At 32.6% G+C, this 22,805-nt stretch overlaps 1 protein-coding gene across 1 annotated transcript; it reads right to left on the bottom strand.

Moving 5' to 3' along the window:
• Positions 1-3,482: 3,482 nt before the first annotated feature.
• On the bottom strand, positions 3,483-16,479 carry LOC137407333 (short-chain collagen C4-like). The gene is made up of 8 exons (XM_068093954.1): positions 16,159-16,479; positions 15,699-15,742; positions 14,954-15,327; positions 13,616-13,678; positions 10,447-10,590; positions 9,644-9,726; positions 5,734-5,809; positions 3,483-3,979 (listed from the first exon to the last, which is right to left on the bottom strand). Exons 1-8 carry the CDS (start codon positions 16,393-16,395, stop codon positions 3,777-3,779), a joined length of 1,224 nt encoding a protein of 407 aa, XP_067950055.1. The 5' UTR covers positions 16,396-16,479; the 3' UTR covers positions 3,483-3,776.
• Between the last annotated feature and the right edge of the window lie 6,326 nt (positions 16,480-22,805).

Genomic DNA, 22,805 nt, shown 5'->3' with positions numbered 1-22,805 from the left:
TTGAGAGTTATACCATGTGTTCGTTTCCAATAAATCACTAATTGCCAGAAAATTGTAGTTCTTAGAAAAATAAACAGTAACTGCTTGCAGGTGTGTGCTAAAAAAAGTCATTAGATATTTTTTCCTTCAACCCCGCTAAGCAAAATACATGTACATAGTAAGGTCTATTCAAGTTTGAGGCTACTACCACAGACCTGGGAGTTTGATAACTTTCCTCTAGATCTTAACCATTATCATAACTGCAATTTTCTGTAACAGAGTTGTGTGGAATATTGCCTGTATTTGAGCAAGCCACATTTGATGTGCAGGTGTTATTACTCTGGATGCTTCAATGACTAATAGAATTACCTTTGCTTTTATGTGCCAACACTCTCCAATCTCCTCTTTAAGTAGACTATACACACATTTCTCTTCTTGTTTTAGTTTCTTGCTAGATATGTTGTAATCATAGGACTGTACTGCATATCTATTATAGTAGCCCGGTTTCTCTCCTCGTCCTTTATATTGGTTTCCTGAGTTGTGCTTGTATGTCTGGATGAGAAGTCCTTAATTAGCTTGGCACAATCATTTAAATTTACATTGAGTTTTTGAGGCTACTAAAACAATTCGAAAGTCTTTAGAAGATGCCCGAGCTTAAGTAGACATTAATAACCATTTTGGTTGAATGAGAGGAAAAAAAGAATTGTTCTTTTATGACTTTTTGTTAGCACATACCTGCTAGCAGTTATTGGCTATCTTTCCAAGGACTATAAAATTCCGAAATTTGTTAATTTGCTAAAAAGGAGAGTAGTAATCTTGAGGGCAGACAGTAGCCTTATCACTTTGAAAAATCTTTAATTAGGTAGTTCCATGCATATTTAATTTGAAATCAAAAAAAACTAACAGCTGTGAAACTAACATTCAATTGAGGTTTTGCTTGTATTGAGAAAAAACCATCTTTGATCATATGTATATATATATACTTATAATTCTACATATATACATAAATACATGTACAAATACTATTTTTATGTATTTGGAAATACATATCATTTAGACATATTAATATGTAAACACATATATTTATACATACGTAAAAGATGGTGTAAACTTGTACATATCTTTATTATAAATGTATTATATACAATACAGACAACATATAATAATATATGTACATATATACATATATTGTTTTTTTCTTTAAACATTTTTATGTTTACAGCAGTGATTCTAGAAATAAGTGTAGGAAATATAGCATAAATTTTATAAAGATCTGTATATAAAAACATATGTCTTTATATACATCCTAATATTACTTATGTTATACTTTCTATATTTATTTATTTATCTATTCATGTAAACATATAAACATAAACATGTATAAAACAAAAGGTTATAACAAAGACATAAGTAAAAAAATATTGGTGGTGGATAGAGATGAGAGCGGGAGAAATAGAGAATGAAAGATGAGGAGAGAGAGGAAAAAAACGAAAGAGGGAAAGAGAAATAAAGAAAAGAGAGTCAATACTATAAACATAATGTATGAATTATGCTGAGCTTATTGCAAGCAGAGGCTCAACATGTTTTAAAGGCAAGTTTTTGGAAACAATGGTTCTGTGATCATGGCTAAACATATTTTAGCCATACGGTGAGAAAACTTTGATGATGGTAACTTTGTATCAGCAAAAAAATAGAATTCAGTTATGAAGTTATCCAAAACTACCACCAAAGTTCTGCAATAGTTTAAACTTTAGTTCTCATTTTCACATCTTCTTCTACAGCGGTGAGACCTTTTCTGTTATACTTTCTAATATAATATAGTAGCAATAAACTTTGGCTGAAAACTCGTTAAAACGATAAATTCCATGGCTGTTTGTGTCATGGTAGATGGCTACCAGACTTTGCTAGAGCCTTTCATATTATTCTATCGTTGAACCTTAAATTAAAACATGTGCTTATTGAGTAATGTAATAGACTTCATGTCTATAAATACTGAAGCTGAAGGCTCTTGTATGGTACTGATTCATCACTGATGTGTCGAAAGACTTGTTTATTACAACTCAAGAACAGACTTGAATGGGAGGAACCAAGCATTGACATAAAAAAGCTAATCCATTTTGTTTAAAACCTGTCAGTGGTTATTATGTTGTGATGCGTTTCCTCAAACACCAATAATCTTATAGACTTTGATTAATCATTTTAGTATTAAATGTATGTATCACAAGATCATGCTGCGAGGTAGGCTCATACATTTAGGAGCCTACTTCGCTAGAAGTCCTCCTTGGAAGACTTGATGAACTTTTGACCTAGTATACTTATTGCCTCACCACAAGTGTCTCCTATTTGAGCTATATTAAACTTGCAATACCAGAATGAACGAACGTTATCATTCCACATTTACCAGTGAAACTATTTTAATTACTACCAAGCTAGTGACATAGCTATTTAGTTCATGACTTACATGTAGTCTATAAACAACATGGTATAGTTCAATGCTGTACCCCGCATCACAACAAACCTATGCCAACACTGCACAGCTACTGCATTGTCGTTTAAATGAAATACATGTATTTACTATATATCTGACCATAAACTGGCATACTTGACAAAATGTTCCTGGTAATAAAACACAAAAAATGATTTCAGCAATCAAACCTTTTTAACTGAACATGAACCTCTGGCTACCTACTAATTAGCAGGCATTTTAAACCAACAAGTTTATCAGAGTTCAAATCCAAGATAACGCCCAAAAAGATTGCATTGAGGTTTATATTTCAATAAGTATTATTGACCAGTGTCCAGCTTATCAATAAAGTGTTTAAAGGCATAACTCTAATTATGACTGAAAACATTTAAATAAGTCTAAATAGGACAATACTTAAACAACTCATTGATTTGTCAGCTATGGTACTATCAGTTTGATCTGTTTACTTCATCTATGATAAGTCTTGCAGTGAAGATTGCAATGCTGGCATGTTCAGCTCTCTAATCAGAAAACATATATCTATAAATGGTTATGTGAGTAACAGAGATAATTTATGTTGCCATAAATTACTGAGCAGAAATTTATTTATTATTTATGGAATGCTTAGAAAGCATAATAGTATTTCAGGATTCCTTTGACACGTACTAGGCAAAACAGCTCAAGAAAAAGGGAATCACATCAAATAGGCAGCTTAAACATTTCTATCTAGAAGTTCACCTTGTACATAATCTTACCTATCACTCCTAGTCTTATACTGATTACATGTATCTAATTAAACAATTACTAATGCAAAGGCTATCTCTGTTCTTTTGTAAAAATATGTGGTGGGCTGCATTCAATGACTAGCCACTATTTGGTCTTTCTGTTTATTAGGTGATGTAATAGGTGTATTTAATCTGACGAGCATTTGAATGGAAACAATCAATACTTGGCAACCTCTGTCCATCCTTTTAGCCACTTACTTTTGTCATAACATAGTTGGTAATCAATTTTTGCATCGTTGGAAATGTGAAAATCATTTTGCAGATCAAATGCATAGATGTATTTCAATTTGATAGATTTTACACAGGCTTGCTAAAAAAGTTATTATCCCAAATAATAATTAGAACAATATTGCCAACTTGATAATATCAAGTGAGTTCTTGACCAAATGGTTTAACAATAACAAACTCATAAATTGCCGATACTTCATAGATAGGGTAATCAAACTTTGAAGACGAGATACAATTGCTATATACTTTAAATTCTTTGGTAAATGCAAATATTTTGCAGAAATGCCTAGCAAAAACTCAAGCCATGTGTTTTTAAGCATTTAGTTTTCAAGTTTTGAGCAGACAGCGCACGCCAACAAGTGGTTTTCAGTGTATTGATTACAAGGCTGAAGTCCTCCAAAGCAAGATCCGGCTTGTACAAATGTCAACTTCAGACCATTGGCATCGTTGTGACCAGTATAATAGTCTGGATTTTTGTCTATGCAGTAGTTTCTTGAAGAGAAGAAAACTTCATTCTGGAATGCTGTAAATAATCAAATATCTAACATAACACTTCAATCAAGGATATCAGCAATATCGAGGTAAATAGTTGCAAAGATTTGCAATTTGCAGACATCTGTGCTAGTGTTTTTTTTACTTGGAACAAAGCGATGATGCAATGAGCTAGGCAGTTGTTCACTACAGAGCTGTCTGTGGGTTGCCTTCCGGGATTACTGCTTCTGCAATTCCTGTCTCATCCATATATATTATGTGGGTGTATGTTTGATTGTGATCGGCTTGGCTAAGAAGGCCAATTTTCGTTGAGCATTAAAGCACGAAATTCTGGTGTGCTGACAAACTTCAAGTTCTTGCTGACTTGAACCATTCAATTCGTGGGCTCAGGTAGCTTTTGGTCATCAGCTTGACAATAAGCAACAGGTGGTTGAAAGTGTATTTAATTTATTGTTTCAGTTTATAGCGCTATTCGTTTTAATAGTTAGTTTGATAATCACTATTTAATAGTGAAAAAGGCAAAAGGTAAATACCGAGTATGTTTTTTTAAAATTTTAATATGTTTCTAAAAGCATGCAATTGTTTGCATTTTTTCAGGCTCTGAACGTTGTTTTAAGAAATTTACCTGCATTATTGCATTAGTTACAAGTAGAGGAATTTGTAATAGCACACTATGTAATTTTAGACTCCAAGATATGGTGGTGTTGTTGAAACGGTATTAGTAAAATAGTAAAAAAAATTCTCCGCATACAATTTTAAACGTCCTAGCCTTCTTTGCTGTAAACAGTTCAATAGTTTGCAGGAGTCTGGCAACTACCAAATCACTATAAATGCATTTATCTCTAAATAAGCACATATACATGTATGTTATGTTACAGAGAAATCATTGTTAAATTAGATGGCTAGCTACAGCTAATACAAAGTTTAAAGTATGAACTTTTTTTATTATTTCATCACTGAAAAAATTTGTATAAAATATGTAATATACTGCCATAATATTATTATACAACAATAGTTTGAGTTTACGATTGACGATGTTGTCTATTCTTAAAACGAATGCTTTTTCTAATAACTGATCACAGCTTATAAAATCTTCTAAATAAGTCAAACAAATTTTTAATTGTTTTTATAACCTAAAAAGCTAAAAAATAGCTCTGCACACTTTGCTGAAATATAGTGCAACGTAAACGCAAGTTATTTGCAGAAACTTGAAGATACTCTTTGGGTTATAAAATTAGTTTAAAGTGTCATCTTGAAGGTGCAGAGTTAGGATGGCAGGACATTTTAACATTTTTGTTTCAGAGTTTATATTAAATCTCTTTTATTATAGAAGTTTGTTGTTGAGATTATAGAGCTTTAGCTGAATGAAGCACTAATACAGCTGCTGCATTTCTAAACCTATACCAGTCATAACTTATACTGCTCCTGACAGTTATTTTGTGCTGATGTAGATCAACTTTACTTTTTATCTCATTTGATTGCGCATTTTGATTGGTGTTTACTACTAGCATGTTTATAATGGTTGCCTGTTATGACTTAATATTAGTATGCTGGCAGTACTGTCCTCCGTGAGTGATCAACACGTGCAAAAAGTGTGTCAGTAGTTATTTCGAGATATGACAAGGTGGGGGGGGATGGTGCAGTGGTTGGCGTGTTTAGCTGCCACCTTGAATATTGGAGTTCAATTCCTTTTGGTAAACAAATTGGTGAACCTGTTTCCTGTTATAGCAACGATTCCAGCAACGAGTGGTTATTAAAAAATGTTATTATATGATACAAACTTACGTGAAGATGCCATGAGGTACCCGTCATACTCTTTATGCCATCCATTTAAGCAGCTAACTGTACCTGGCAGTGTTATCTGAAAAACAAATATACATGTAGTTATATTTACTTCACATAAATTACTGATGTACTCACTGAAAACTTCGCTAGTAGCTATTTTAGAGATTAATGTATAAACTGCAGTAAGCAGTTGAATGATGCTCTACAATTTACATTGATTTAAAAAAAAAATAATAGTTGAAAGTGAAGACAGAAAGACAATAAGGTTGTTTTTGTAAATCATATAGTTGTGGCTACTATCTTATAGCATTGGCATACGCTGAGTTCTCAAACTTACCGTCTACCAATTACAGCAATTTGTACTAGTTTGGATATAAGACTTTTAGGAAGTATCTACTCGTTACGTAATGCTTGGTTTTAGACCTAGCGCTCGCTATTATTTTGCTGATGTAGCCACACTCACAAGCTATTTGCACGACACAGGCTAAATGTCAAAAACACATATCCTATGAAAGCTCTGATGTAAATTTTTTCATAATTAACACGTAAAAAGACATTTTAATATAGCTACATAGCTGAATGCTTTTTAAATAAAAAAAATGAATTAGTTATTGTATCTATGCAAAAGTTATTTTCCCCCTGCTTCATATATAATTATTGTTATTGACTAGAAATTCCCCTGTCATACAGCCCACTACTAAAGTTATATCGGAAAAAAGAAAGAAGACTGATGGTTGAGAAATGCAATATTAGCAGTCAAATGGCACTGCAGTGCAATAGAAAAACTTCAATGGTAGCTGTAATGGTAACTGTAATGTACTGGGTGTTAATATGTACAAAAAACAGTCATAATGAAAAGAAAATATTACATTATATGCTTATATGTCTCCCCGCAATAGGAGAAATGCAATATTAGAAGTAAAATGCACTGATATTATTAGAATAACCAATATTATTAATATAGTAATACAGTAATAATAAAAAACCAATGCACAGTTATGTTTACATTTCACAACGTCAAAGCTAACAATATCAAGAAGTTGTGATATTTATATAAATTATAAAAATCTATTTAACAAAACTATTTAGAAAAAAAAATAACAGTAACATATTGCCCAACATCGGTCACTATGTACTTCAGTCTTGTAAATTCGAATGCTTATTCTTATAATAAAATCTTATAAAATCGAATAATTATTCTTATAATTAAATGTTATAAAATCCAATAATTGTTCTTATAATTAAATATAGTAATAAATTCATAACAATCGTTAGAAAAATATCATCATTATTTTCTTTACTTTCACTGCTTTGGACATTAGTTCGAATACCAAAGTGCTCCTAAGGGTCCAAAATGACAGTTACTTTGAAATCGGTAAAAAAGGAACGATTACTTTTCAGTCCATCTACGTTAATTACAAAAACCTTCGGCAATTGGACAATGCTATAGACTGGTGAAATGTGAACGTATTTTTGTGAAATGCGGACGACTTAATGGTTCTGTTCTCTGTCGCTCGGCATTGCGTTTGCCAGTCCTAATTTCGATAAAAGTAAGGCTTGTCAAGCTTTAATAATGATTTTTTGCCAAATTAATCTGTCTATTTATGTATAATCCGATCAGATGGGTAAGGTTTTTGGACATTTTCTACAAATAATAAAGATTTGGTAAAGTATTTAAATAGGTTTATATGTGTTTTGTATCGTTATTATACTTAAACAACTCTATTGAAAAATGGTTAAATTGGTTAATGAGATTTTGGTACAAGGGTTTGCGACGGCCGTTGATGAATAATTTTCTTGAGTTGTGTGCAATTATGCATTTATCATAAATCTCCCAAACAATCGCTTTGCTCGTGTTTGGTCATGGGATAATTTAATAATTTTCTGTCTGACAAAGTTTGATGAAACTTGTAACTTATTTATGTTTTTCTTCGTGGTCCTTAATAGTAGTCAAGCAACTATTACCTATCAGGCTAACTATTAACTGTCAACTACCAGTAATTGAATTGTGGGTTTGAAAATCAAGTGGTTATTTCTTTATAGAATCTACGTCTGAATCAAAGCTATAAAAACGTTTTCCAAAATGCCAGAAAAACTTTATCAGTACTTCAACAGGGCGCACTTCTTCAACAACACTACTGTAAATTCTACAACTTCTCACTAAAGTTAGCAGCAATTACGTTTGTGCAGGATCCAATCGAAGTAATAACTTTAAATGGTTCTTCGAAATAACACAATAAGCATGGAGTCTGTAATACAACAGGCAATTTTTATGGCTGAGTTTTCGAAGTTTAGGCTTCAAAAATTCATGATGCACACAAAAATTCAGCTATTTAACTGAATTATGCAACTTCCTGCTATGAGTCAACATTTATTCTCCTATTTTGTTTTGGTGCCAAACAAATTCACAGCAATACAGCATGTGCCTCTTATAGAGGATAACAGTATTGTTCTCTCTGAGTAGAGTAAAACATAATACAAATAAACAAATTATTGTAGCGAGCTCTGTGAAATAGAAAAATAAGTGTCTTCTGCTAGTTTGACTGCGCATAGTCGATACTGGAGTGCCTACAATAGCCTCATGTTTCTCATTTGCAATGATTTTAAAAAACAACCTTAACAAACTGTTGGCATATGGTTTTTGAGAAGATATCCTTTTACTATTCAGCTTATTGTAAAAGTTAGATATGCAGCTATAATGATGATATGACGATTAAATAAAAATACTTTAAACCCTCCGTTTACAGGTCAAGAGTTCACCTAAATTTTTTTAATCCGCCACACAGATGGTTGCAAAGTTTGCAAAAATAACTTATCAGAAGCCAAACAATACATAAAACACTTTGGGAAAGAAAATACAGTACTTTTCCAATCAATAGGAACACGATTAACTCTTTGCTAGGCAGCTGTATCGAATTAGGTCTAGCGCCATAATCTTTCTCAATGACTTGTAGCAGAAACAATAGCCTAAAAAGAATTTTAAGATATTTGGATGGTGAAACTACTTCTAATATCACTTTATTGCAAAAGTTACAAACAGTTTGAAGGCATTTTTGATAATTTCCAGTGTTATTTACAGAACCAATCAGAGCAGCATAAAAACTTTAAACCAGTCATGAGTGAGCTGCTAAAGTAGCAGTGACTGTGTTTTATTGATTAGTTTTGACAGAACAGCCAAGCAGTTTTATTTAATATTGTAGCTAGCATTATTGCTGAATAAGAAAAATTGCTTTGCCTTGACGACGTAAAATAGTTAATTAACAATCACATGGTTTGATAATTAGTATAGCATTGAAACTTGTGTTCCATTTTATTTAATGAATCAGTTAGCAGTGAAACTCTTTTTAGTGCGATACAAATTAGTTAATATACTAACAGTTATGTTGATTTTTTTTAAAGACTAAACTACATCAACTTGCTCATTTTTTGTTAAGCATGAAAGTATCGGTAACAGTGCATCTTAGGTCAGTAAAACGTGCATACAAGGCACTAGCAATGCACATACACGGCACTAGCAATGCACATACAAGGCACTAGCAAGGAAAAAACATTGCGGATACAAAACGCATACACTAGCATCACCACACAAAAACGCACTAAAAAGCTCAGGGTTGCCATAAACAAAAGAGTCGTAATGTTTTAGACCTGTTTTACTAACCGACTATAAATACAGATAGTTTGTTGTTAATGCGTTGTTAATCACTTGTGTCGGCGTTGTATCCACAATGTATGTGCATTGCAAGTGCCTTGTATGCGTGTTGCGCATGCGTTGAATGCGTGTTGTATGCGCGTTGCATGCGCGTTGTATGTGCATTTTACTGACCTAAGATGCTCGCTTGCCACAATATCTCGGAAATTCATAAAGTAAATGATTTTTGACTACATCATAGACTGAACTCGTTATACTGACCGTTGGAGCTTTAGTAGTGAAGCAGACTGCGCAGGCTATGATGGAATTGTCAGCAAATCGAGGAATGATGTCAGAAAATGGACCTGGTAAAATAAACAATCGATTGAGTTATTTCTAGACATCTATTATATAACACGGGTCTTATTTTCTGCAAAAATCAATAAATTATTTAGCCTGAATTCATAGCTTTTCTTCCTGTTTTGTTACCACCAGCTTATTAACTGTTTCCTCAATCCCTATGCTTGAAATAGAGCCAACAAATTACAAGAATTGAAATATTTTTTCATTTGTCTCGTCTCTAGCTATAAAAAAATTTATTCTCTGGTAATCAGTAAAGTATTTTACATAGCAATCAATATATATTGATTTCTACATTTGGTAAACCACAATATATGCTTCTAAAACATGGTTTATAGAGAAACTTTCTAGTCATATGTTTATTTCTGTAACAATGGTAAAACATCTCAGATTTAATTTAATGATATTATTTAAGCTCGATCATGCTTGTGATTATTTAGGTTGTTGAAGTAAATGCAATAAATGTACACACAAATCTTGACAGTGTACTTAGGAAAATTACATACTGAAAAATAAGATTTTTAAAATTATCCTTAAGATACAAAACTAAGAGCTGAACGAGGTTTTTAGTATAACCATAGATGTATTCAAATGACTAAATTTAATTATAGGTGCCTGAATATTTAATCATTGCATTTTATTACATCGACAAATGATTAGTGGTATTCATGGCTGTTACTAAATAACAGTCACAAAGCAGTTTGCGCCTAAAAAGAAAAACTCACCCAAATCAAATTTAGCCGCAAAAATCTTGGTCTGTGTGCTGATGTCTGTCGGTGAATCTGCCTGCCAAGATGGAGCAATATTGAGACACTCCAACTCTGTTGATCCACCTCGCCCACTTCCTGGATTAGCTGCAGCTGCGTATCCTGTTGAAAAGTTACCATTTGAGTTTATAGTAATATGATATGCGTAGCTTGTATAATATATATTATAAACCATCCCTCATTAGGCTTTAAATGTGTCCCAAATAGTGAATGCTTTAGTAAAAGAAGTTGATGGCCATCTCAATATGCCTGATCCAAAACTTCCTTGCAGCCATTATTGACAAAAGTTAAAAAACTACTAGGAAATTCAAACTTATATTGTAATACTACGTGTTTGCATGGGCTTTTTATTAAGTAGTATTTTTGATTTAAGCATTTCATCATAATTATGTTAGATGAAAATTAAGTAAATAGCAAACAGAGGAAAAAATATTTGATGAAAAAATGCCAAAAGTATCTTTTCAAAAATGATACAGAACTATTCTGCACCATGCAGCTTACCAAATTATGAGTTTACGGACATATCATGCCTTATTTAATGTTTAGTTAGTAGAATTGGCTTGTTTTTTACACTTCCTTTACAAAACAAAACAACCCAATACCAAATTAGGTACTATTTCAATTTAATGAAGCTTAGTTTTAAATTACATTTTCCTTTTTCTTGAACAGATTAATGTGGAAGATTTATACATATTCAGATGATTCATTTCAGCTTACAAACATAACAACTACATGTACTACTAGAGTAGAGAAATTATCTTTCAGCTTGTTGATGATCAATTTTGTATATAGGTACATATGTATGTATATAAGACTGAATATATGGATGTAGGTAAGTAGGTTTTCAAGTTAGTATTTATGTATGTATGTATGTATATATTCACACATTTTTGATGTATGAACGCATGCACGCATGTATGTATAATGTACATATGTATGTAGGTATGTATGTACATATGTACATATGTAAGTATGTACATATGTACGTAAGTACACATGTATGTAAGTACCAATGTACTTAAGTACGCATGTACGTAAGTACGTAATACGTATGTATGTACGTATAGACTATGTATGTATGAACATATGTACACATGCATGCATGCATGTACGTATGTACGCATGCATGCATGTACGTATGTCTGTATGTACGCTTGCATGTACATATGCATGTACGTATGTATGCATGTGTGTATGTGTGCATGTACGTATGTATGCATGTGCGTATGTATGCATGTGCGTATGTATGCATGTACATATGTATGCATGTACACATGCATGTATGAATGTATGTACAGATGTACGTGCATACATACATACGTATGTATGTTTGTACGTTTGTAGGATGTACGCACGTATGTATGTACATATGTACGCATGTACATACGTACGTATGTATGTACATATGTATGTACGTACGTATGTATGTACGTATGTACGTATGTACGTATGTACGTATGTATGTACATATGTACGTATGTATGTATGTACGTATGTACGTACATATGTATGTACGTATGTATGTATGTATATATGTATGTCCGTACATATGTATGTACGTATGTACATACGTATGTATGTATGTAAGTATGTACATACGTACATATGTATGTACGTATGTACGTATGTACGTATGTATGTATGTATGTATGTATGTACGTACGTACGTATGTATGTATGTACGTACGTATGTATGTATGTACATATGTACGTACGTATGTACATATGTACGTATGTGCGTACGTATGTACGTATGTACATATATATGTATGTATGTATGTATGTATGTTTGTATGTACGTATGTACATACGTATGTATGCATGTATGTACATATGTACGTACGTACATATGTATGTACGTACATATGTGCGTATGTATGTACATACATATGTATGTACGTATGTATGTATGTATGTATGTATGTATGTATGTATGTATGTATGTATGTATGTATGTATGTATGTATGTATGTACGTATGTATGTATGTACGTATGTATGTATGTACGAATGTATGTATGTATGTATGTATGTATGTACGTATGTACATATGTATGTACGTGTGTACGTAAGTATGTATGTATGTACGTAAGTATGTATGTATGTACGTATGTATGTATGTATGTATGTATGTATGTATGTATGTACATACATATGTATGTACGTACATATGTATGTATGTACGTACGTATGTATGTACGTATGTACGTACGTATGTATGTACGTACGTATGTACGTATGTACGTATGTACGTATGTACGTATGTACATATGCATGTACATATGTACATATGTACGTATGTATATATGTACATGTACACATGTGTGTATACATGTCTGTAACTATGTATTTTACTATGTATGATTGTATTTAAACCTTTAAGTATGTGTCAATGTATATACATGTATATGCAATTATGTATGCAAGCACATAAGTAAATATTTACATAATGTACATATATACAATGTGTCCATACATATATGTATTAAAATATGCAAGTCTGTATGTATATAAGTAGGTATGTATGTATGTATGCAGGTATGTATGTACTTATGTAAGTATTTATGTATGTATATAATATTATATCCATTTATGTATGTATTTATGCTAGTGTCTTGCTTATATGCGTGTTGCATGTATGAATGATTTTTAATTATAACTAATAACCATAACAAATGTTTTTGTTGCATGCCAAAAAGAATTGAATTAGTACTGCTTGATTGAATTTTATGACTAGCAAACAAGTTTTTCCACTTATTAATTTGACAACAGAAAATTTTCTTATCAATTGTGGATAATGCATAGACGATGTAAAAACACCCTGTTTTAAAGACATAGTCCTCTTTCACTGTCAATAGTATTGTAATCAGAGAAATAAGGCTACAGCAAAGAGATATCTAACATTACATATTTAAAGCATTTTACCGAATTTATTATTTGGTAATTATTTATTATTTACTAATTAATATGTGATTTAACTAAATCATGAAACAGAAAACGTTCTAAAACCTGTTTTACATTTGTTTCAGGTCTGTTGTGCAACTTTTTTGAAAAAATCTGTACAACATCTATTTCTGTACAAGTATAACATAGTTGAAGAATACTGTTTGTGTAGTAAAACATCTTACCTCGATAGAGTCGGTCTGCAACTTGTGGGCATTGATGACTTCCCCATTTTATGAAAGTGCTGCCTGCAGCAAATGCAATATGATTTAAACAGTCGCTTGAAATGATTTTGTCAAGTTTTGTGCAAAATTTTTAAACCGTCCAACCTTAGCAAAACTCTGCATATTATTTGGCTATAATTAAGCAATTTCTAATTCTATCATCAAACGCATTTGAAACTATACTCATACTTTTATATACATTAATTACTTTTCAGCTTTATTATTATTATACAGATTGAAGTTTCTTGAAAAAACAAAAAAAAACTTTTTAAAATTAATATTGTTTTTTTTCTGAGTGTTGAGTCTGGGATATAAAAAAGTTTTGAACTACAAATTCTACTTCAATTCATCATATCGAAAGCAGTTTTTCACTGACCCGCAACAAGCCGTTTTTACAAATAAAGAATAAAAACTGAGAATGCATAGCCATACATCCACATTTCACAATTTCATTGATTTCTATAATCTGACAAGTGTTGACAACCACAGGTATATTCTTGTACAAAAGACATTGATTGTCCTACCCCTAATTTGAAAAACGTTGTACTTGCATATTGCTTTAAAGTTCCGTGAAAAATTAATTTATTTCAGTAAATACAATTAACGTGGATATATTGCATTTTCTTACAAAACTATTCAATCAAAGTTTTAACTTATGTAAAGTTAATTACAGCTTGTTTGTATCAGATCAAGTTTTTAGGTTTAAAATAGTTGAATATCTTAAAGCTTATTTTACACTCCTAGATACTTAAGCATTACTATATATTAAAATTTTACTTAACAACTATAACTGTCTGAGCACTAATAGTTAGTATTGTTAACTTGCGCTTTGTACATAAACAAGGTGAAATCGGTGTGATGTCCATGTTACTGTCAGTAAATAAACTGTTCCTGTGGTTTTAAAGTAAGTATGTACAATAGCTAAATTAGTCTTGATAGGTGCTCAAAAAGTATCGCAATTTATTGGCTTTGTTTATGACAGGAGTCTGCTTTGTTTTTTTATTGCTTTATAGAAATTTTATAAATTAGGTCAACAACTACCAAAGCATTTTTTTATTCTTATGCAGTCCCACATATATTGTTTTTTATTTAATATTCTTTGCAACTAGTGCCTTCCGGAAAAACACAGATGAAAAGTTTGGTTTTGAGGAAACCTATGTTCAGAGCCAAGTTGTAGTTTACTTTGTCAAGGTTTGTAACCATAGGTACAAGAACTGATTAAAATAATCAGTAAAAACGGGATAAAGGAAAAATTGCTAGGTAGGTTTTTAGTAGCTGACTGAGAGGTTAATAACTTACCTGAAGAACTAGAGTCACCTGGGCGTCCTGGTGCACCATCAAACCCTGGCCTACCTGGAGCCCCTTCTTGTCCAGAGGGACCTGGAGGTCCAATCAGTCCAGGAGTACCACGCTGTCCAGGTGCACCAATCATGCCATTTTCCCCAGGTGGTCCTGCACGACCATCCGTGCCATCTTGTCCAGGTTGCCCTGGGGTACCGTCCATGCCATCTCGCCCTGGCGGTCCTTGTGGTCCTTGAGGTCCTGGAGGACCACGCGCAGAAAGTCCTCGCGGCTGTCCTGGTATAACTGTTGGTCTGGGTGCTGCTGGTCGATTTGGGGATGGTGGTTCTCTCCTCCGTTCTCTTCTTAAAGATTCACTGGGAAGCCTTTCTCTAAAGTTGGCAAATTTTTATGAATGTGACTATTCACAGTACTTTTCTTTGATAGAGATAAAAATGTTATTTAGTCTTTTTTATGCTTAATGTATGCTAAATCTCTACAACAAGTTTTACATACTTTCTAGTGGATAGACTGGCTGGTCTTCAGTAAACCCCAACTAGAGTCATCAAAGGTAGCGGAGCACCTTCCGACATTCAAAAGTGTATGCATTATTTTGGCTTCTAACTCAAGCATGGAAAAATATTGAAAAGCATGAATGGTAGAAAAGACACTAACTGACTATATTAATGTAATAGACGATAGAACTACTAGTGGTTTATCCCACTTGCAGATCAGATTTTGTTTTGCTACAAAATTAACTGACCTTGAGCCAAACTGTCTTTCAACTCTGGATTCTGGTACTGGAGGCTGCAAGATAATTTCCATTATAAGCAACTATAATCTGTACTTTGATAGTCTATATCTCAATGAGCTATACCTATATGGAATATGGTTCTATGGTCTATGCTTTATGTGCACTAAAATTGCTGAACATTAAAAAACAATTCAATGCTGAAAATTTTACATAATAGTAAAAGTGATAATCGAACAATCATTAAGATTGTTTGATTATAGTTTTAATTAATTATTGGTTAATTAATCAATCAATTAATAAGGCAATCATGAAGATGATAGTTTTAATAATCTTCATGTTTTCTTTAAAGTTTCACTGAGATGTTTTCACAAGCAGTTTATCTTTTAAAGCTTTATAATGCTGTGATTCATAGCCTATAGCTTGCAAAAAAAATTTCATAACTTTAAAAATACCAATATGCTTGCCTCACCTTTTGTTGGTTGGAGTAAGCTGATCCAAGTTTCAATCTATCAACTTCTTGTTGTAAATATTTCACTTCCTGTTTTGTAGATTTCATACTCTGCAGCATGTATATTCCAAAAACTATAAAACTGCTGCAAACAATGCAGAACATTAAAACCGACCAACATACATTAGACAGTTTACAACTTTTTGTCTTTTGATCTTTTAAAGTAGCAGGTTTGCCACCCTCGTCAAACTTCTCCATAGTTCTTTACGTCGGTAAAACCAAATATATTCTGAAACAAATTTTGTTCTTATTTTTGTTGCTAAAGGTTAGTATTTTCTCTAAAGCTGTTGCACCCCAAATGAACACTTTTGACTTGCCTTCTAGCTATATACCAAATTCAGGAACCAATCATATTTTAAGACCATAAGCAGAATATATGGCAAGCCAACAAGCTTTTACTCTCCACCAATAAGCATTAGTCAATATAGCTCTCATATCAATATATAAATAACGTCATGTTCCGTTGTTTTGCGTTTTTCTTTACACCCTTGAATGATTTTGAAATTACAATGCAATGACCTGATAATACACAGTCGTTAGCAAAATATTGAACAATCATTAGCAATCAAATGATCTGTGATGCAATCAGATGTAGGATTTAACTTAACAATGCTAGAATGGCCCATGTTCATTGTTACAGTACTGAATTATATACTTTGGAAGTTAAAATTTCAGATGACATCTTCTAAATAAGAGTAATGATTGTGATAATTACATAAGATTAAGCAACAACAGCTTTTCTGGGCCCAGAATCGTCATTTAAAATTGTATTATGTGGTCAGCTATTTGAAGTTGAATTGTACCACACTAGCAATCTTGGACTGAGAAATGTTTAAAACTATAGCATTTGTCAGCTTATCCTTTTTTAAATATAAATGTATTGGAACTATCGACCTTTATCACCCAAAAGCATGAATGCAACTGTTGCAGCAAAATGAGGTTACGATTTTATAGAAGTTGTGCGAGTCGCTCAAGTTCTGGTTACCGAACATCCTAATCGTAAATATGAAATATACAGTATGTAAAGCAACAATTTGCAGTTACGATAAACTGTTTCAAAAAAAACTTTGTGTGTAACCCTTAAGTAAACAGTGTGCACATGTGGACTTGCAAGTGAAAATCAGTGAATGCCAAATCAGCATTATAACATATTACAAGTTGACCTTATTCAGAATTTTTAAAACAAGTAATGTGTTAGAAATAATGTTTTGCACAAATTGTTCAAATTGTTAGCATTTTTAGCCAAAACAACAACAACTATTTGAGAAAACATTAGCTAAATAGAGACCGTATATGTAACTAGTCTTTATTACAATATTTTTAGTGAAGCAACAGTATTGGGTGTATGTTAACTAACTGGCGTAAGCCAATTATGCAGGATCAAATCTAAACTATTCAGAGGCAATATTTTTGTTTGGTGCGCTAGTATACATTTTATCATGTATAATATTGCATTTTGGTATTTTGCTTACACAAAAGAGACTGTTAACCACCTTTAGATTATTCAAAGTTTACCATCACAATTTCTGGCAAACTATATTAAGTTCAAAGTGAGATTTATAAAGCCATTTTGTATTGAAACTTTTACATAAGGTTTTCATTCAGAAAATGTTCTTTTTAGCCAAATATTAGTTTCTGTGCTATGGTTTCAACGGTACACATTCAAAGCTTAAATACTCTCCTTAAACATTACAAATAGAAAAGATTGTTTGAGCTTGGTGGAACAGCAAATAAACGAGCTTCTGATTTTTTATTTATCGCCTGCCTGCTGGTCAAAACGCTACATACAAAGCAAAATAACTCCCCAGTTTTAATCTAGTAACCCCAAAGAAAGCAAATCGGAACCATAAAAACCGTGTGGATGTTAACAATACTTATAGTAATCACTATACAACTGTCCAAATCTGCTCCTTTTTATCTAATTTTACCATTCTAGCTTACTGGTTACATAAAAACTATTTTGGAGTTGGATATTGGCTCACTGATTAAGCGAATTTGAGAAAGCTATTACTCCTCTTTGCGGATGTTATGTCTTCTCTTCCATTGTCCACAATAGCTTGCTTTCTTGGTATTGAGTTTGGATGCTAGCCAATGAAGAAAAAAGGGCAAAAGCGGCAAACTCGGCACCTCTTTTGAAAATGTTCGTCAATTCGGCAGACCAAGCTCAACGCAATAAGAAAAGCCTTTATTATGAATTTGTGAGTATTTTTCTACCTTTTGTGCCTGTAACAAGACAGCCGTAATTCAGTGACAGCTATAACAGAGTTGTTGAAAAAAAGCCTGGTAGAACTTGGAAAGCAGATTTAATGCCAATGGGCTAGTGGTATTAAGGCAAAACAAGCATGAAATCATAATTAGGTATAACTTTTATGCGAAGCCAAATTGTTTTTACAAAAACATTCCTAAATGTTTAAACTGAAACTTCCCTTAACATAGCGCCGTTATGTATAATAATCTAATAATTATACTTACACAAAGCAGGCATGATAAACCTTGGGCAGGAATAGTTTTTTTAATAATAACATGTCTTGCTATCTACAAGCTTTCTAAGTATTGAGTACTAATGAGTATTTTCAGTTTATTATGGGTCAACAATCACTGAAGTATTGCAATTATTTGAATGTATCCAAATTTAGCCAGTTTGTTAAAACTATACAGCTTTCATATGTTGAAAACATCAAGGACAACACTAGGTTGACAAGCATTTGAAAATAAAATTTACAACTGTACAAACAACAAGGCCGTTACGCTAAAAATACTGAAGTCATCATAGATGTTCTTTTGTGTCTAACCATAAGAAGACTAAGTTTTGGGTAAACTAATCGCCTCTAATTTGTACAAACTATAATTGCTATGTTTTTAGGGCGTGGACGATGCACATTTGGAATAGTACACACATTGAGTCATTTGCAAGAGGTTTTTAATAGAAATGAGCTTGCTGCAGATTGGTGTGGGCATTTGGTTAAAAATGATAAGGATTTTTCTGCCAGGCGTTATAATGGTTCTCTCAAATCTTGTTTTCCAGCAAGCTTTTAAAATTGAGCTGACTGAAATGCGAAACTTTTTTACAGTGGAATAGCTTGCATGATATTTTCTTGTGCAAGTTTCTTTTTCTACTTCTATCCAGCAACCATCATACCTTCAATAAAAGTTTGAAAGTAACAAAACTCCCTTGACTTGCTGTTTTTTGCCATTTCAATCTCACAGATGACGGAAAACGATTCTGCGTATGATTATTACTAAGTTGTAACTGCATTAAGAAAATGACTATCTTCAGATGAGTCATCCTCTCAGATAGTCAAAACTTGTGATCCGCAATAGCAGGAACTTTTAGTACAGGCACAACTCATATAGCTATTTATGACTAGGTCTTTTGATTCCGACCGGTTGATTTTAACAGCTTAATTTCCCCATACCTCTTCCTTGTCATATTTGAGTTTACCCAATAAGATACGAGTTCCGTAGATTTTATTGGAGCATAAATTATATCTTTTGCAACTTCTGCAATGACTAATCAGACAAATATTCTCACAGATTTATTGTTGTTCCGCCACCCAACACAAAAAGAAATCATTAGTTTTAATACTTGTCGCTAAATATAAATGGAATGTATTGTTAAGAGAATAACTTATATTAAATTTCAAAAGTTTTGTACCTCTCATTCTAATTTTATTTGAGTTGATGTTTTGCATTTGTTTATTTACAGCCAAAACAATGTATGACTGCTCATGAAAGATCTAAAACTGTCTGAATGTATTACTACTGCAACACGCTCAATATTTTGTGTTTAAGTTATTCACGTAACTTCCTTATTATAACAATCTAAGTTTATAAACATAAGTTTTTAGAAAACAGATTTTTTTAATGATAAACTTAATGTAAACAATAGACTTTCACAAAGTTTTTTTATTATGATCATGTTTTCTAAACTGATTAATTCTAGTTAAAAAGTTTTATAAAGTTGTTGAACAAAACTGTATCAAAAGTAAATACACCATGGATAGCCTAAATGCTCTGCACCGAGTGAGAGTTTCAGTGATGGGAATGCATTCAAATTTAGTTATTTACCAGGAGCACAAAATGTTGTCAGCAAATGACACACCAGCTGATGTAATGCAACTAACTTTTCTTAAACTAATTTTGAAGCTTTTGAGCTGACTTTATATTTCCAGGACCACACCAAGCTCCGAAGAAACCTGCACTATAATGTTTGCTCTAACGTTTTCTATAATATGAGCTGTGTCTGCCAGTCATTCCAAATCCTTGCTCTGAGCATTGAAAAAGAAATTGCACCATACAAGAATTGATCACATATATTCCATTTTGCAGCCAGCTGCACTATCAACTGCACCACCGATCTACCTTTTTAAACTTGCATTCTTGCACCATCTACCTGCATACCTTATACCTACATTATATAAAACACATATTGATTACCGTAAGTCCTTATCCTCACGCCGCGCGGCTTGTCGTTGGGCGCGGCTTCTGGTTCAAGGTCATAGGCTATGGCTAAAGCCAAGTTTTTAAAACTTATGTGAGGCTCAGGGCGGCTTTTCGATGAATGAGGTCTTTGACCAGTTTCACGCTATAACCATAGAATCGCAGTCATGATACACTTTTATGTACGGGGTTTTACCGACCTACTCGTTTATTTTCACGGTCATGTTTATAGAATACTGTAGACTAAAGGAGAATTTATCGCTCATGTTTAACTCACCGCAGTCATAAGTTATTAACACCTTTTCATTCTTGACCGGCATATTTTCATAAACGTGAAGCCCTCTAACAGCGCAATAAAAATCTAGCTGAGACATGGCAAGTAAGTTCTTGATGCAAGGGTTTAGGAATTTTAATTTGAACTTGGAAATAAAAGAAAATTATTTTCACGTGTTCTGTTGTAGCTTGTTTTCTCCTTCAAGAAGGGGGGGGTATAGCGAAACCCGTCTCAACACTCTCGCGTCGGAAGGGGTCAAGGACGACAAAACCTCAGTCATTAGCCGCTGTCTGTAGGCATAGGCAGCTTGTTGGAGGATTATTTTTTCTTTCGTGAGGCATTTGTTTTTGAGCACAAGCCGCGCGGCTTGAGCATGAGGACTTACGGTATACATATATAAAAATGTATTTAGACAGACGACATAAATAGCACAGTTTTATCATGGCAACCAAATAACCTGTAGCTAAAATTTTAATATTTTATATATAGGTTCTTCTATTCTATATGATTTTTGCATAGAGGTTAGAGTAACGACAAGTTTAATGAAAAACATGAGATACATAAAATGACTCTAGTGTTCTAGATTTTACATTTTAATCGTAATGTTAATTTTCATGATGGATAGCAAAGTGTGGTAAACAAAAATTAAAAGTTGTGATCTAAGGCTTACTTTTTCATAGTAGTATAAATCATATTTGTTTGTTCCTAAAGTGATATAATACATCGTCATTTGACTATAAAGTACCTTTAAGCTTTGCAAATATAGCGGTTTTCTGGGAAAGTCAGTAAGTTAAACTAGCTCAGAAAAACATCAAATCTTCTTGTTAAAAACTAATGAAAAACTACATGTAGTCATACTCAGCATTTTTTGGGAAAAATACTACTTGAACTTCTAATTTATATTTTCTTATTTTAGGAATTTCTAACAATTGCAAAAACTATATAAACAAAACAAAGATACACATGTAATTAAGCAACTTTTATTCCTCATTAACACATTTATGTTTATGTTTTGGCTTCATTGGCTGATTAGCTCAGTTGGTTGGAGTGTCATTTTAACAAACTGAAAGTCGTGGGTTTAAGCCTCATATTGGTAAAATTTTAGTCTATTATTTTTAGACTGATGTAATTTTTAGCTTCATTAATTCAACATTGGGATGGCAACCCAAAAGAAATTTTTGAGTGTGGATGGCTATAGAAAACACATTTAATTTTAAGACAGATTGTTTCATTGAAAGTTATTTTATACAAAGAAACCCACAAAAAACCTTAACCAAATTGATACATCTGTATAAATACATGTAGATAAACAGTAAATATCAATGTTTGTTAGTTTGCTGTAGAGCTGCACAACGATTATAAAAATTAAAGGTGATTAATAACTGGTCTGAACCAGTTATTCTTCGATTAATCTTCAAATTAATCTAGCAAAAACACCTCCATATTTGGAAACAAATAATACAGCTACATATAAATTAAGTATATTTGAGAACGTTATTGTTAATACGATTACAAGTTATGTACAATGTACATAAGTTACAATGTAATAACTATTATGAGTATGAAAATAGTCTATTAAAGTCTATAATTAATCCAGCCAAGAGTTGAGGCAGCACAGTTTATTCACATTATTCGAATGAAGAGACGCCCTTTTCCTACAGACAGTAGTAGTAGTTATTTTCTGTGACAGTTGGTGATAATTTATGAGCGGTAAGATGAAAAGTATTTAAATGATATATTGTTGATGAAGTGCTGTGGTGGTAAGCAAATTCTTTCTGGCATATATTACACTTCACTTTCTTTTTATGCTTCCAACCGCGTATATGTAATTGCGCTACCTAGCAGGGAGGAAACTTTTCTGCTTTCATGTTCTAATAAAGTGTCAAACTTCTAT

This window comes from Watersipora subatra, chromosome 10 (assembly GCF_963576615.1).
Source record: "Watersipora subatra chromosome 10, tzWatSuba1.1, whole genome shotgun sequence".
Taxonomy (NCBI): Eukaryota; Metazoa; Bryozoa; class Gymnolaemata; order Cheilostomatida; family Watersiporidae; genus Watersipora; species Watersipora subatra.
The sequence above is the reverse complement of the archived record's forward strand: the minus strand, read 5'-3'. Positions and strand labels throughout refer to the sequence as shown.